This window comes from Phalacrocorax carbo, chromosome 6 (genome assembly GCF_963921805.1).
Source record: "Phalacrocorax carbo chromosome 6, bPhaCar2.1, whole genome shotgun sequence".
Classification (NCBI taxonomy): domain Eukaryota; kingdom Metazoa; phylum Chordata; class Aves; order Suliformes; family Phalacrocoracidae; genus Phalacrocorax; species Phalacrocorax carbo.
In genome coordinates this window covers 52,527,250-52,543,136 of record NC_087518.1, presented here as the reverse complement: position 1 = coordinate 52,543,136, position 15,887 = coordinate 52,527,250, and the positions used below count along the sequence as shown (strand labels likewise).

Sequence of the window (15,887 nt, the reverse complement as noted above, 5' to 3'; positions counted from 1 at the left end):
TTGAACTTCTTATGATGGAGGCATCTTAATTTTTAAACAGCAGTAGTGGGACAATATTCTGTGAGTAAATGATAGGGCACTGCTCTCCCAACTGAAGAAATGGAACACCAAGAAGACACCTTGCCTGCTATTAATGCAAACCAGCCCATCCTTCATATAGCAACTATTACTGACAAAAGCGGAAATCACATCATGATAACAGAATTCAGTTCTTATGCAGAGTAAGAGCAGTAAGTTCTTCCTTCCTCGCTTTGAGCACAAGCCTCAATCTCATCTGCTCATTACACCAGAGAGCCCACCTTTCCTATCTTCCCCGGTGGTTTGGTCTCATTCAAGAAGTTATTACACCAAACCTCTCTGCTTTTTTCTTTACCAGTCCAAAGAATACTCCATTCAATTTGTCTTTTCCATCTGCCGTTTAACTAAAACAACACTTTACTGATAGAAGCTCGTCTATCAGGCTGGCTAACTGCAAAACTTAGGTTTGTTTCTGGTTTCCAAATGGTCTCAAGTAGATTTTTGCAGTGTTGTCTCTCTCATTTGGAGAGGCATTTTTCACACTTCTCACATGGAAAACACAACTGGCACCTTCTCATAGGGAGTCTAACTTTATCTAATATAAAGCTCCCCTTCACTAGCGGTAAACAAATCCTCAAGAAGGTGGGAGAAATCTCTGGAAATTACATACAACCAAGGTGGATGGCAAATCTATGACACCAGGCACCTTTTCCTGTATAACCTGTAAGCTCCATTCAATAAATCAATCCAGCCCATGACTGTGCATCGTAGACGTTTATTTCTACCAGCCCAGATTCTTTGGGGATTGACTTTTGATGGCACAGCTCACTGGCTGATAGTAATCTCTTCTCAAGCTCTGTGTGGAGCAGATTTAATTCCTTTGTATAGAATACTCGATATATTTATCCTGGCACTTGACTTTTTCCTCATGAGACACCGTCAGAGTTGTGGCAGCTTTAAAAACCTAAGCTAATTCCATACATACAGAAGGAAAAAGGCTGAGCTGGCAAGTTTTACTCTACTGAGGACACACATCATCTGTGCTGCCTTCTCTCCCGTAAGTTCATAACAGTTTGAGTGGTTTCAAGTGGACCTTACAGCTTATTCCAATGGTTCTCACTTCTCCCAGGCAAAAAGGGTGTTGGAAAGATAAAGAGGGCAGTGGGGACTCTGGTCATAATTTGTTTCGTGAGGTCTATTCCTGTAATACAAGATGTGTTCCTGGAGTTGCTCATTTGCTTGTTAAAGTCTTCGGAAGGAATTTTATTTTCAAGTGTGAGCCTGTGGCTCCCAGAGCCAGGAATGGGAGCTCTGGTATATTTAGCAAATGCAGAGGGGTGGGGGGACAGGAGCAAACCCCCCACCATACAAACATCTCTCAGAAGTGTAACAATGTGATTGTCATTAAAAATATTTTGTAGCCAATCCTTCTGTAATACTCCCAAGAAAGGTTGTTCCTGAAAATCTATATAGGCGAAGCAGAAAAATATCCAGAAAAATATGTGGCATGTTTAATTTTACTTCCATTATTGTTACTATTATTATTACATGATTGCTAAGGCTGTAATGATGTAACTGAGCAATTGATATAAAATTGTGTCTTAGAAGGGATATAAATGATAGATGACTATGAAACAGATGACCTTTTCTTAACAAAATACCCTATGAATTCTTAAGCTGTAACAATGAATAAGATCCCAAAGGAAAAGACAAGTTGGAAGCCATGAATTTGTCAGAAATTAAATACTAAAGCAACTTTCTGTCACAGTGAGTTCTGGTCGATGCAGCTTTTTATTCTCTTTAGGACCCAGTTCTTCCCATCAAGAGTATGAAAGAAACATCTCTGAAGTAGGCTGAACACACCATCCAAGTTGTTCACAGTCTGGTGCCTTCTGGTTTGACATGAAGCCCAGTGCTATTCTCCAAGTTTCTCTTCATAGTAAGTGTCATTTTGCTTCCACTGCTAACAGAGGCAAAACTTAAACCTTCCCAGGTTGATCACTAGTTTTACTTATTTTTAGTATTTCATATAAAAATTTCAGTTTCTAAAAATTTTTTAAATTTTTTTTCTTACTTCCCATATCTGGAAAGAAACTAATATTAAAACATCCATCATATTCTTTGCTTTCTTTGCTTTCTTTGTGCATTTTTAAATTTAGTTATTCAAGTTTTATACGAACATGGTCTCTCATGATTGGTATGGGTCTTTCCTATGATTACTCCTAACATGTTTGACAACTATGCTTTTGCTATCCTTGCAATGGTATGGGCCTCATCTTATGGTCAGATAGCACATCACAGAGCCTGTATTTCTGCATGTCGTGTTTGTTTTCCTGTATACTTCAGGTGCTGTTGCTTTTTAATGCAATTACTTTATTCTGTTAAAAAAAAAAGAAAAAGGACTACACACAAATATGTATAAGGTCTGTATCCTCCTCCTATTTTTATTAATATCTGGGATATTTCATTTCTGGAAACCTCCAGAAATGGTAGAACCTCAGCTGAGTTCTACCACAGAACTTCTGGGGGGAGTGGGGAAGATAGAAACTAGACTTAGGCTGTATGTTCACACATGAATGTGGCTGTGTGCACCACAACTGGCAAGCAATTACTGCTTGTACACTAGTTTGTTGAGGTTACAGGATAAATCATCAAATCATTAAGGTTGGAAAAGACCTCTAGGATCATCAAGTCCAATCATCAACCCAACACCACCGTGCCTCCTAAACCATGTCCTGAAGTGCCACAACTACACACCTTTTAAATACCTCCAGGGATGGTGACTCCACCACCTCTCTGGGCAGCCTGTTCCAGTGCCTGACCACTCTTCCAGTGAAGAAATTTTTCCTAATATCCAGTCTAAACCCCACCTGACACAGCTTGTAACCATTTCCTCTCGTCTTATCATCTGTAACTTGGGAGAAGAGACCGACACCCACCTCACTACAACCTCCTTTCAGGTAGTTGTAGAGAGCGATAAGGTCTCCCCTCGGCCTCCTCTTCCTCAAACTAAATAACCCCAGTTCCCTCAGCCGCTCCTCATAGGACTTGTGATTCTATGATTCTGTGGTATCTGATAATATGATCCAAATTTATTTCTTCAATATCAACACAGTATTGATGGGTTTTTCAGTTACGATAGGATTTTAAAAAAAGTCTTAACTGCTGCAACACAGTTCCTTTTATCTAGTGTTCATCACTATACTGTGAGATTCTTCAATGTTCATGACACAAAGGCTCTTCTCTCCCTCAGAATTCATTTTAGATGAAGCCATTAGATCTCACAGTTGCAGTTTAATGTAGGGATTTTAGGTCATCTCAGAACTTACCCTTTTCCAAGAACAGTTTTAATCTTTGTATAGTACTTGAATATACTTCTTATAATTATGTTTCAAGTGTTATTGCAGCTATATTTCAGATTTTACGTATGTAAGAAAATGCTATATTATTTTAATATTGGTGGTAGAGTAAAAATCTATTCAATATTCACCTTTCAGGAAGCATAATCAAATATCCAAGAACACTATTAGACTTGCCTAGCATAAAGTTTCAAACTGCTAATGGGTTTTAAATTGATGTCATAATGCTGCAATTTAAATACATGATGTTCATTAGTTTTGTCAGAACTCTTTGTAGAGTAGGAGTGGTACGAAAGGAGGAAGGTTATATTTTCTATTCCTGTTTCTTTTTATCTGCTTGCCCATTTTTGATACACAAGAAGAATCAGCTTGGGGTGGGGGGTGAAGTTTACTCAAATGACAATAGGTTTCAATTAGGTAACCACTGTGGAGTTGTATCAAAGTATTTCCTATGAAAAAACTACCAAGAATAGGATAAAAGTAACATAACACATAATAGGTGTGATATCTCTTAAAGATGGATTTCATGGGACCCGGCACCAAAAATCCATAGGTACTAAGTAGAGGAAGTAAGGACAAAAAGGTCATCTTGTCCACACACCTTTTCACTGAAAGGTCAAAATTCGCGTATTTGGTCAAAACAGACAACCATAGCCTCTTGCAAATCTCAGGGAGTCCCCTCAGGTGCGGACATTGAAAAGGTAAAAGAGATCACATTGTGGAGGACTACTACGGGATCCTGTTCTCCTGAGGAGAGGGAGGGTGGGCACTGGATACAAATTTTGTAGGTGAAGAATCATATATTTCAGAAATATCTCAAAAGTCAAACTAAAATGTGTCTAGACATAATGGGCCAGTATAGTACAACACTTCGCATCTATTTATATTTTAAATATAGTATGTTTACTGTACATAAAGTGAGTTTTTCCAAAGCTGTTGCTATAGCTACAAATGAAGGAAACCATAGCAACAACCCTGTTCTATGTACAGCCTTAATTAGGGATTAAGTTATGTCTCTCTTTGCATTTTATATGAAATAGTCCCATACAATCCAGTTATAGTAATCTTAATTTTTTCAGACTTTTAATAATAAAAATTCTATAGTATTATACTGCTAAATCAAGTATACAACACCCTTGAAATATATCTTTACTGCAGTATTTTGATCATACCCAGTAATATACACGTCACTGTTTTTTACTTGAGATAGACACAGATGTTCATATCACCATATTTCCTGATCTTCTTTAATACAAATCATTGATCTCTTCAGCCTTAACCACCAAGTAATTGATTTTTCATAATCTCAAAAGGTTTTCAAGACTCATCCCACTCACCCTTACCCCAAAAGAAATCAGCTCCTCCTAACTTCAACTTTTTTTCCTATGGATTAAAGTTTTGGGTATTTTTTTCCTTAGAAAGTAAGTATGCGAGGAAGGGACAGGAAAGGTAGAGTAGTAGTTCATCTAGATTTTCTAGCTTCCCTGTCTTGTCAGATGACTGACTGGGTTGCTAATAAATTACTCACTCCATTTTGTTGACCTTGTATATGTACTATTTGAGTACACAGATAAATTGGGATTAGAGAGCCCTGGCATCCTGCATGCAGCCAGGCCTCAGAGTGGAGAAGAGGTAAAGGGGAACAGAGAACAGATGTGAAGAAAAGGAGAAGGATGTTGGAAGTGGCTGAGGAACAGGAGGGAGTGCTATTGGACAGCAGGAGAATCATAGGACCCAGTGGGGTGACAAGATTCAAAGACAACATAGAAGACTATGAACATATTCAACAGGTGTGCATAGATTCTCCCAGCAAAAGAGAAAACCAAAATTATGTCTTGAAATGCCCTCTCTCCTACCTGCCCTCCCATCACATAATCTTCTGACAATTCATTATGGTATAGTTTCCTCACCTTTTGGTCCTTGCCCGTTGATGAGATTACACGGGTCCCATTTTGCAAAAACCTTGGCCACATTTTTTTAGAGCATTAACTACACTCACAGAGTGGACCTTCTGCTTATCATACATAGAATAGAAGCATAAAAAACTAGAAAAGAACATCTTGATTCTATGAAAGGAGCAGAAATTCAATGTATTTGGCAATAACAGAAATGAGAGGTCTGCAGTTTTAATCTCTACGAACAATTGAGAATTGCTGGCAATTCTAATACAAATAGTGCACAAATGTATATTTTATAAAGCAATCTGTGTCATTAAAATTGTAGTCTCAAAAAGCTATGAGTGTGAGTTAGGAACATGAGCCATGTAAAAGCTTTTCACATGGGCAGCACAATAAAACTTCCCTCGCACGGGGAATAATTAAGTCAGAAGATAGTACATTCACAATTAGCAAGACATGTTCGGTTTCTTCATTATCATTTTAATTAGCAAATATTAATGTAATCTGCAAATGCAAGGGGAAAAACAATTAAAATTACTAAGTTTAAGGAGTCCTTCATGTCCTAAGCTAAATTGAGACAAATGTCTTATTAATCGATACTGGTCACCAACTTTCAGGACATTCATTTCCATTTACTGTTAGAACTTCCAAGCATGTTAGCAAATTTAAGAATGAATTAAGGCTCCCACAAGCTACATCTAACCTCTGATGAAGGCAACGGTGAATAAAAATGGATTAGCATGCTCCTCTCCTCTCCAGTTATCAGTTCAGACTGATAGCGATCAAATGACTGTGGCAGCCCTCTCTCATTCAGATTCCACACCTGCCACTGTGGTAATAACCCAGGGACATGCAGAACACGCTGCCCTCTTATTTTTAGTGGATTCCTGGTCCTTATGTACTTAAGATGTGCTGGATGAAGCCTTAGCCCTTTTGAACTCAACAGCAGCTCCCATTCCTTTCACTGGGACTAGGATTCACACCCTGATTCAAACGGATTTCCTTTCGGGTGCTTGTCCTTTTTCTGCTCTGTAGATAACACACTTTGGCCTCCAATATACTCAGTGCTGCACCTCACATGGACAACAAGTAAAAGACACAGAAGTTTAAAAGAAGCTACCTCCTAAAAACTATAACCCTCTCTCATTCTGATTTTCATATTTAGCATTCTATAAGTAGAATAATAACTAACTTGTCAAGGACTGACTATCATGAAATGGTAAAGTATTTTCACTCTCTATAAAAGCTGTTAAGTGAATGAATTTCATTCATTAATCTAATGATTGCGATTTTATAAAGAAAAATAAGTAGCAGTAAGTGGAAGTCTGAATGTATTTCTCATGACTGACTGTGCTGTAACTGATTAGAAACAATTTTTAGAAAGAGTTAAATTTTTGACATTAGCTTATTTTGCAGGTTTACATCCGTAAGATATAGTACATGGGGGGGGGGGGGGGGGAGTGAGAGTCTGGGGAAAAAGGACCACTACTGCCAAAACCCAACAATGTCATTAGATATTTTGCCAGCTAAGACAGTTTAAAGCAGGAGTCCCTGTAAAATATAATTCTATCATACGAGTATTTTTATCACATAGCACGTATTTTGCAAGCCAAAGCATTTTACAATACAGACTGGAAATATATATCTAGCTTTCAAATAGCTACCAAGTGTTAATGCAATAGTTTCTGAAAAATCCAGTAAACCTCTAGCTCTTAACTTTTCTGCACTCACATCTGTTCTTTTTACAAATCATCCCCTTTTCCTCTTCCATGCGTGTACAAACACAAATAAACTACTTCTTGCTTGGGTATCCCAGGCAAAATTAAACATTTTTAGGACTCAAATACAAACACACAAGAAAATTTCCTTTTGAGTTAAAGGGCCTGAAGGCTTGAAATTAACCTGAAATATTCTCTTGCTTGTATAAATATCCGTTTTCACTGCAACCAAGCATGATTTTGAGTCAAGCTCACTGCTCTCTCCATTGCAGACATGACAGAAATTTTAAAAAACTCAATGGTCATTTAAATGGTAGCACACATTTAAAAGACACTTTGCTCAGAAACATTTCTTGCTTTAGTTTTTTACGCTGGGCAGGTTGGCAGAAAAGCAGTTACGTGGGATCAGAGAAAGGGAAGTCTACTGGTCCATTTTACAGTGCTTTTGATACCAGGTCTTACCTCTTGTGTTTTCACATTTATATATCCATAATGAGCTCTCAGAGGCTGTCTTTGGCCATTAGAAAATGGCACCCATTTGACACTGATTTGTCCAAAGCAGTTTAGGATCAAAGGGAAAGTCACTTCATTTGTGAGACGAACGATGATCAGACAGAGGAATGCTGCAATGAAACTCACAGCGAGAATGGACTTTCTCTGTAATGAAAAGAAGAAGAAAATAAATTATTAAAATGAAAAATTGGTTTTACTAAATATACATACCTTCTACTGTAGGATGAGGGAAAAACACTTTAGAAAGCTTCATGTGAAATTATTTTTATGGTAGTGACCTTGCTGCAGGAGCACAAGGAGACAGGTGACTGGACCATTTTGTTTCAAAAAATTCACATTTCAAAGGTTTCAAGAGTTTCTTTTAGAACTGGTTTAAATTTGATTTGGTTTTGGAATGAAGATTTTTTTGTAAACATCCACAGCAAAACCTCCATTCAAAATCATCAGTGCTGTAGGTACAAGACAAATACACAAAGTGAAAATGCCATTTGCAGCCATTCCACACAGTCCATTGTGAACATGATCACTATAGATTGTATTTATTCAGTGTTAATTTTAAATCATTCCCATGCAACAGAACTCATATTCTAACCTTAAATATTTCAGAATAAATGTGAAATCAGCACACTATTCTGCCTTATTCCAGGTTCATGAATTTACAAAGTGAGGCATTATTATCTTGGACAAGATGACCTCCATTGTTAATAATGTAACAGGTCTGAAGCCTGTATCTAATTAACCTTTGCTTTCCACCTCTAACCTATCCAGTTGGTTGGGTTGGTTAATGTAACCACACCATGGGATCACCTTTTTCCGTGGGTAACTACCCATTCTGCAGGAGAGAAAACTTGTAAGAAATATGATGTCATCCTCATTTTTAGCTATTTTTTAAAATACGGCAGTCAATTACTTCTAGACAAATTAGTTAAGGACAAAACATGTTATTTGGCATATGTAAAGATTCTAGGTATGATACTGTATTGTAAAGGTTATTTTTAAATTTTCCCTGAGGGAAGGGAACAAGGATCATTTACAGGTGTTTTAACTGCACTTTAATCACATTCTAGCTTTAACTAATTTGCCGCAGTTTAATCACCCTACTGAATGTAATTCTGTCCCTCTAAGCAGTAATATATACAGAAAATAGAGGGGGGGGAATTATTTGCCTAAGGGCCTACATAAGTATATAGTAACATTTAATACTGGATGGAAGAATCTGGTCACCCCAATCCCTGTCTACAAATACCACCAAATAACAGGAAGCAGCAGAGCACACGTTTACAACAGCTTTTGTACATGATGGCAATAAGATCGCATATGCTGCAGTGGCAATGGAGGGGTGAAAGGCGGGCTCTGACTGCAACCATGTAAGATGAATCTATTCTTTGCCTGGAGATTCATTTTACAGTCCACAGAAACTGAAATTCAAAACGTTGAGCAGAAGAAATGATGATATTTACACAGCAAACATATTGGGAAACATGTAGAAAAATTTTTTTTAAACACGAGCATGCAAGGCCTGTGTGCCCATGCACAAGGTGTGTAGGCACTGCTGCCATGCTTTCGTTCAGCTTCTGGACACAGAAAACAGCAAGAATCACAAAAAGCACACAGCAGATTTGTGTATTCCCACACACAAGAGTTAACAAAATAGTATATTATGGGGGTCAATTGCATGGCTCTATCTGTTTTGATGTACTAGGAGACTGCAATTTATAAGACAAAAGCAACGAAAGACTGAGATGGAAAACTTGAGTGAATGAGGTCACTGTGAGGAGAAAGGGAAGAGGGTGATGAAGAGGAGTACTGTGGCAACACAATTCAGTGAGGAATCTTAGTCAGCTAATGGCTGTGCAATGTAAAATTAAACCCAGCAAATCTTCAGAGGGCAGCGCAGCAGTCGCAACCCAATCACAGCTTTCAGAATTCGTCGAAGCCACTGCACTTTTCATCAGCTGCATTATAAGAGATTTGCATTAAATTGCAATAAACTGGCTGGGGAGCACTTCTGTGTCACTTCTCTTTGTGCCAGATGGAGTCAGAAATGTTTAGCTATATATCAGGGCCTTGTAAGTGTTAAGGGCAGCCAAGATGTGCAGTGCAAGTGATAATCATAAAGCAATGAGATGGAGCGTGGATTATTCATATTATTTATTGCAAATCAGAATTAAAATATTGCAACTATTTAAAGGGGAATCTAGAGCTTCATTCCACTACATGAGCATGCTTCAATCTAAATGTCCACAGCAGGAAGCAGCAATACTGCCCTGTATGATTCCACTACCTGATTTCCACATATTCTGTCTTCCTGGTTTGTTGAACACCATTTTTTACTTCCTTTATTTTGTGCTGATATTTTCTGAACTTGAAAACATTGCAATCAGCTTTGTGTGCTTCTCACAGGGAGGTGTTCTAAAGAGCCTCTGCCCTGAGAAGAATTTGGATTGTGTAGCTAGATTTCTTGGCCTTCGTTAGGATGCCATCTGATTTTTATAATCCCTGTCTTTAAGTACACTGTACTATAGGAGGAAAGAAAAAAGTGTGGCCTTCTTTTCTTTTGTTATGTAAGAAAATATTGTTTGAAAAGGAAAACAGCAAAGATTTGTCGTATGTGTTGCTTAGCCAGAAAGAATCTGCACTAACTAGAACAGTGCAATGAAAGAAAAAACACAAAGGAATCAAGGCATCTGTTATAATTGTTTTGGAAAAATGAAAATCCAGCCATATGCAAACACAACGTCTGCTTCTCAACTTGTACAAAGGCAGCTTGTGTTAGGGATTCAGTTCCCCTGCAACTTTTGTAAAAGACATGAGGTCCAACAATGTGCATTCTCTGAGGGAAAGGCTATTGCAAATTTTAATTTCTGTGGCTCCATAAGTTTCACTGTAAAAATACTGAAAGGCAACAAAGCACCCGCTTGTCATAATTTTAGCCTTCTTAAGCATCAAGTAAGGCAGTCTGCTCAGTGGCCAAGAGTATCCTAAAGGGCACCTCTGAAAGTAATTTCTTTCTCTTAAGTTCCTCCCTCCTTCACCTGCTCAAGAAAAAAAAAAAAACAAAACCAAAAAAACCCAAATGCTATTTGTCAGTAAACGCTTCTTGTAAGATCTCCCTTTCTGCAGATAAATGGTTTGGTTATCTTTCCTCTGATAAAACTTAACATTTAGCATTGGAGACTCCAGGAATCGTACATGACATTAGGATATGACAGAGAAGTATGAAGCTATATACAGGGGATGAATACCAGACTCTAATTTGTCTCAAAATTTGTCTGCATCAAGATTTTAAATACTTATACATCCTACCACTTGGGAGAGCTGCACCAACATTAATTAACAAGTCTGCACAGAAACAAATCTAATTCCTTCTTAATTTTCAGTTCTCATGAACGCAAGTAGTGTCTTAACAAAAGAAATGTTTCTCTAACATGGAAACACCTCCTGTATAAATCTCAGTCAATCTTTATATTTTCCTAGCTAATTTAATGTAGATATTTTGATGTTTCCAACATTTAAATAAAAAATGTATATTCAGTTATAAACATTTTTATACATATACAGTGAGGAGAAAATAATAAGACAAATTTTAAACAGTTTTCTAGCTGGATGACTTGCCCAGTATATTAACTTTTGTAACATTTTATTTCATTCACTATAGTACATTCAATACATACAATACATACATTCAATACATACAATATAGTTACATTCACTATAGTCTAGATGACAGTTGCAAGAAGAAAATTACCATACTTATGGATACAGGATCCTATAGCAGAAGAGTGATGGAGTTTACTATTTTTTAATGACACTAAGTAGCTGATAATAAGTGGATAAAAGTGGACACACTTCAGATCAGAGTACATGTAGTGCAATACCGGGGACCCCACTGGGCAGAAAGCACTCACTAGAACTAAACAGTTTCTTCTCAGCTCTTTTTACTCAATACCTATAAATATAATCCCAGTTTCCATTTCAGTTAGTTCCTAGACACCAGGCTCATTTTGCCTAGTGTGTACATCAAAATAAGTAAGCAGTAGGCATGATTCACACTTCTAATGCTTCGATTTATATTTACATTGATAAAATAAGAATCGAAATAAAACCAAGAGTGTTATACTACTATGGTGGTTAGGATTTAATGAAAAACTTAATGGAAATAAAACACTAACAACAGTACTTTTGTGGGTGTGCATGCATGTGTGTGCATATAGATATAGATATTTGGCAACATAGTCCCTAACACTATTTATAATCTTCGTGTCATCTGGTTTTGGCTATTTACCAGTGCCAGGGTGATTCATTAGTTTCAGTTTGGCAAGAACTTGACAGTCTGAACAAGTTTTAGTCGTTTTTCTTTCATAATCTGTTAAGAAGTGTGAGATGACAAGACCATTTTTTATAGCACAATAATGCCTGGTAGAATAATAAGATACAAATATTTTTTTTGTGTTGTATACAGTTGTCTAGCAAGGAGGAATAAAGGAAATATTTTCAGCATAAGAAAATTTCATGAGCTGTAAATTTTACTGAGGTATGTACTACCTTTATTCTACTTTCTAGCCCAAGAGCAACACCCTGCCACTTAGAATGTATGATATGGCACAGACTATCAAACCATTTAACAAGCAGTAGTAAAACCCCATCCTAGTGAAAGTAACAATAAAAACCCATCTCACAGATGCATAAACTGAGGCTGAAAGCAACTTTCCTAAGATCACAAAGAAATCAGCAGAAGCTACCCCCAAATTTTGTTCTAGGACTATGTTGTTTCTCAGGGTTATTGCTTCTATTATAACCAACTGCCTGAATTTAAGTGCCAAAGTTAAATATGATATTATGGAAGAGTCTAGTAAAGAACCATTGGAACCAGTAAAGTTCCATGCCCCAAACAGCAATTGAAAATAAACCTTTTTTCAGAAATTGATATTTCACAGTATTCATTTGTTCTGTTATTTTCACGGATACATGATAACACTGCGTTTGGAAGGACAAATCAAAGGTAAAGACTTACATGAGGGTTTTGAGTCTCTCAGATGACACAATATGCAGTAATACTGTATTAGTTTCACAATACCCACCTTTATGAGCATGCTGAATAACTCAATCACTTTTTTAATATCTCTGCACATTATACTACTTTTATTATAGGACTGATGCAGGATTTCAGGTTTTTTACTCAAGTATAATATCAGTTGAAAACAATAATGGCTACACTTACTGAATTTGTTTCATTTTGTAGCCCACTATATGTAAAAAATAGTTTTATTTAATTTTGTCTTTTATTGTCTTGTGCATCCTCTTTGAATGTTGCTTTCTGTTACAACAGAGCAGAAAATGAAATTCTTTCAGCACACTAATTCAGTATACCTTCCTGATTTCTCTGGTATTGGAAATAAATATGCCTTCCAGCTATCTCTTTTGTCCTGAACCTCCCTTTAACAGAGCTGCTGGAGGGATACTCAGGCAGGGGTCCTAGAAGTTTTCAAAGAGCAAGCAAGACTATATAGTAAAGATCCTTTTAGAAATAGACACATGTCAAACAACATTTGCATAAAATCAGTAGCTGAAGATTTACTTTCTTTTCCTCCACAAGTGAAAGCTAACCTGAATATGTTCAAAGGCTCCACAGGAGATGGCTGTCAATGTTTCTCTACCAGGAGAGGAGAACAAAGCAGGCAAAGGGGTTATATCAGACATTGGGTTCAAAACCCAGTACAATTAAGATTAAAGCTTTTTTTTTTTCCTGGAAAAGGGCACCTTTACTAAACTGGAATGTAAGCAGCCAGGAAGCTGTGGAGTAAGAGCAGAAATAAAGTTTAGTTTGTGATGGAGCAGCAAGGCAAGAAATGCAGCATGCATAAAAATAGATAAAAAGATACAGTGAAAGAAACATGACTTCTAGCCTTCTGTATGGCCTGGGAAGTATTTCTTCTAAGAACGTACCCTGAATCAGGACTGTGTTCACAGCTTATGTTGTTTGAGAAAGCGTGAATAGGAGACATATTACTTCTTCCATGCCTCCTTTGTAGGATCTCTGGCCTTTTTATAGCTAAGGCAGCTGAAGAGCTTTCAAGCACACAGCTCATTGTACCTCTTTTGTTGTTGCCATTTGTTGAAAACTTGTTACATCATTCAGTTTTCACCATGATTCACAATGCAGTCCCATACGAATGGTGGTGTATCTAGGTTTATAACAGCTCAACATAGTGTTTTTCACAGCAAAATAAAATAATATTCAAACACCTCCTTCATTAAAGCCAAGAATCTGCAGAGAATGCAGAGAGCAAAGAACAAAAACAGGAATCAGCACAGTATTGTCCAAACAATTGATGTGGCGGCAGCAGCAGTCTATATTAAAAGCCTTCACTGCTTACATATAGGAGGATTGTCGCTATTGACATTTAGACTCAGGTAACTGCATAACTTTATTGCATACAGGATTCCCGTCAGAAATAGCAAACATATTGGGTAATAATATGAAATTATGTAAGGTGAAGAACTTCAAAGTTTCAAAGAATAGCCACTGAAGTATTTTGAAGGTCTCCCATAGACCATCATACACAAGAAGTTGTTACTTCTGAAAATTCCCAGTGATCCTGAACCCTTCAAATTGCAAAGCATTGCCAGATTTCAGGAATTAATCTGCATCACTCTTCCCTCTTGCCCTAAACTCTAAGCCTGATAAGAAGGAGCATTTTTTGTCTGGATATATTCTTATCCCTTAAAGTGATTTCAGGCTCTCTGGCACTTTGAGTTCTCCATATCCTGTAATAATTGTTTCTCCTGCTCCTTTCCTGCTTACTCAAGGCTGAATTTGTGTTTCCTTCAGCAGTCTACTTCTGGCCTGGGGTTCCCTATGCAAACAGCCTCTACTCCCAACAAGGCACAAACACATCATCAGCACAGCTCCAATTTTCACAAACCACAAAGCCACAGTACCACTAAGGCAACCTAAACTTCTGAGTAAGGCATGCCTTTAGCCAGTCTGCTACTTCATTTTATAATTTAACTGAAAGCTGTCCAGTGGCTTAAAAGATCTAGCCCATTAAAATGCCCATGGCAGAGAAACACACTTGAAATAAGACTGTTGACTCTAAGATCTGTTAAGAATATTTAATCTAAAACTGCTGTTACTGATTCATTGATGTCCTTCACAACTAGGGTGAACTTCATCAATAGCTGTAGATGCATATTATATAAATATTAATGTAGTCTCTGCATGATAAAGTAGTATTAAAAAGAAAAAAAAAAAAAGCCTCTGCTGTATAACTCTCACATGGTGCTTTTATTTTTTTTTACTCTGGATTATTGCCCAGCTCTTCTTATCAATAGCTTGGCAAGCTTTCAGACACACACACAGGCTGACGTACGCTTCCCTATAATAGAACTGCTGGTACAAGAATTTGTGATCTTTCAGCCTGGCAGTTGGTTGTTACTACTTATTGAAGCACCGCCTGATTGTAGCTATTTTTCACCTGCTGAGAAAAAGTTCAAAGAAAAAAACACCCATATGCGAGTATTAACTCTTACCCTGCCAGATATACCTCACATAGATGACCTCTTTCTCTCCTTTATAGAAATATATAAAGATTCATGATAGGCAACATCATGACTCCCTAACTGAGGGGTTTTCACAAGTATTCTGAAAGACACCCTATAGCTGCCGACATTTTCATGAAAAATCCCTTTCAAAAAGTTGATACTTTCCACCAAAAATAGAGAAAAAATACATAAACCAGAAGAAAAGCAACAGCAAGAAGCGCCACAGATGAATCAACAAAGATTCTTAGAAAACAATAAAATACCAGCAGACCTATGCTCTGCAGATCTCTATATATGAAAAAAGATGTAGTTATTAAAAGAATATTGCATTTCTTTGTTATTTTATACAAAATATCAGAAATAGTCACTTTCTTGTTTTAAAAACTCACAGGAAAAGGAATATGATGGCTTCTAAAGTGGAAGTGAGATAAATTCAATTTCTGCCCCTGGCAGTAAAATCATCAGTGCATTTGGTACACAGCAAGAGGAATAGATGTTAATCACATACCTATATGGTTACCAATAGGTTGCACTGGGATGTAACCTCCGGAAGTACTAACTTCTAGATAATGAAAAAAAAAATCAAACAAATAAAATTAAACATATGACAGCAGCCCAGGGGCAGAAGAAAAGAAAGTAAATAAAATATTGTAACAACCCCATATTCTCAGTATTATCAGGCTGCACATCTGTGAATAAAATGCCTTTTGCTGGAAACCTTCACTTGCCTGCAGCTCACTTCTACCTGCGGGGGAAAGTTAATGCTACAGAGCAAAAACTGCATAAGCAGAAATTCACACAAGTGAAACGTAATTGCCTACTACCATCTGGACAAG

General features: G+C 37.2%; 1 protein-coding gene across 4 annotated transcripts in view; it reads right to left on the bottom strand.

Moving 5' to 3' along the window:
- ST6GALNAC3 (ST6 N-acetylgalactosaminide alpha-2,6-sialyltransferase 3) overlaps positions 1-15,887 on the bottom strand; it is a 227,153-nt gene that overhangs the window by 115,730 nt on the left and 95,536 nt on the right. For all 4 annotated transcript variants that reach the window (XM_064455318.1, XM_064455320.1, XM_064455319.1 and 1 more), the window contains exon 2: positions 7,456-7,650. In XM_064455318.1, coding sequence (XP_064311388.1) covers positions 7,456-7,650 — 195 coding nt within the window. The remainder of the gene's footprint in view (positions 1-7,455; positions 7,651-15,887) is intronic.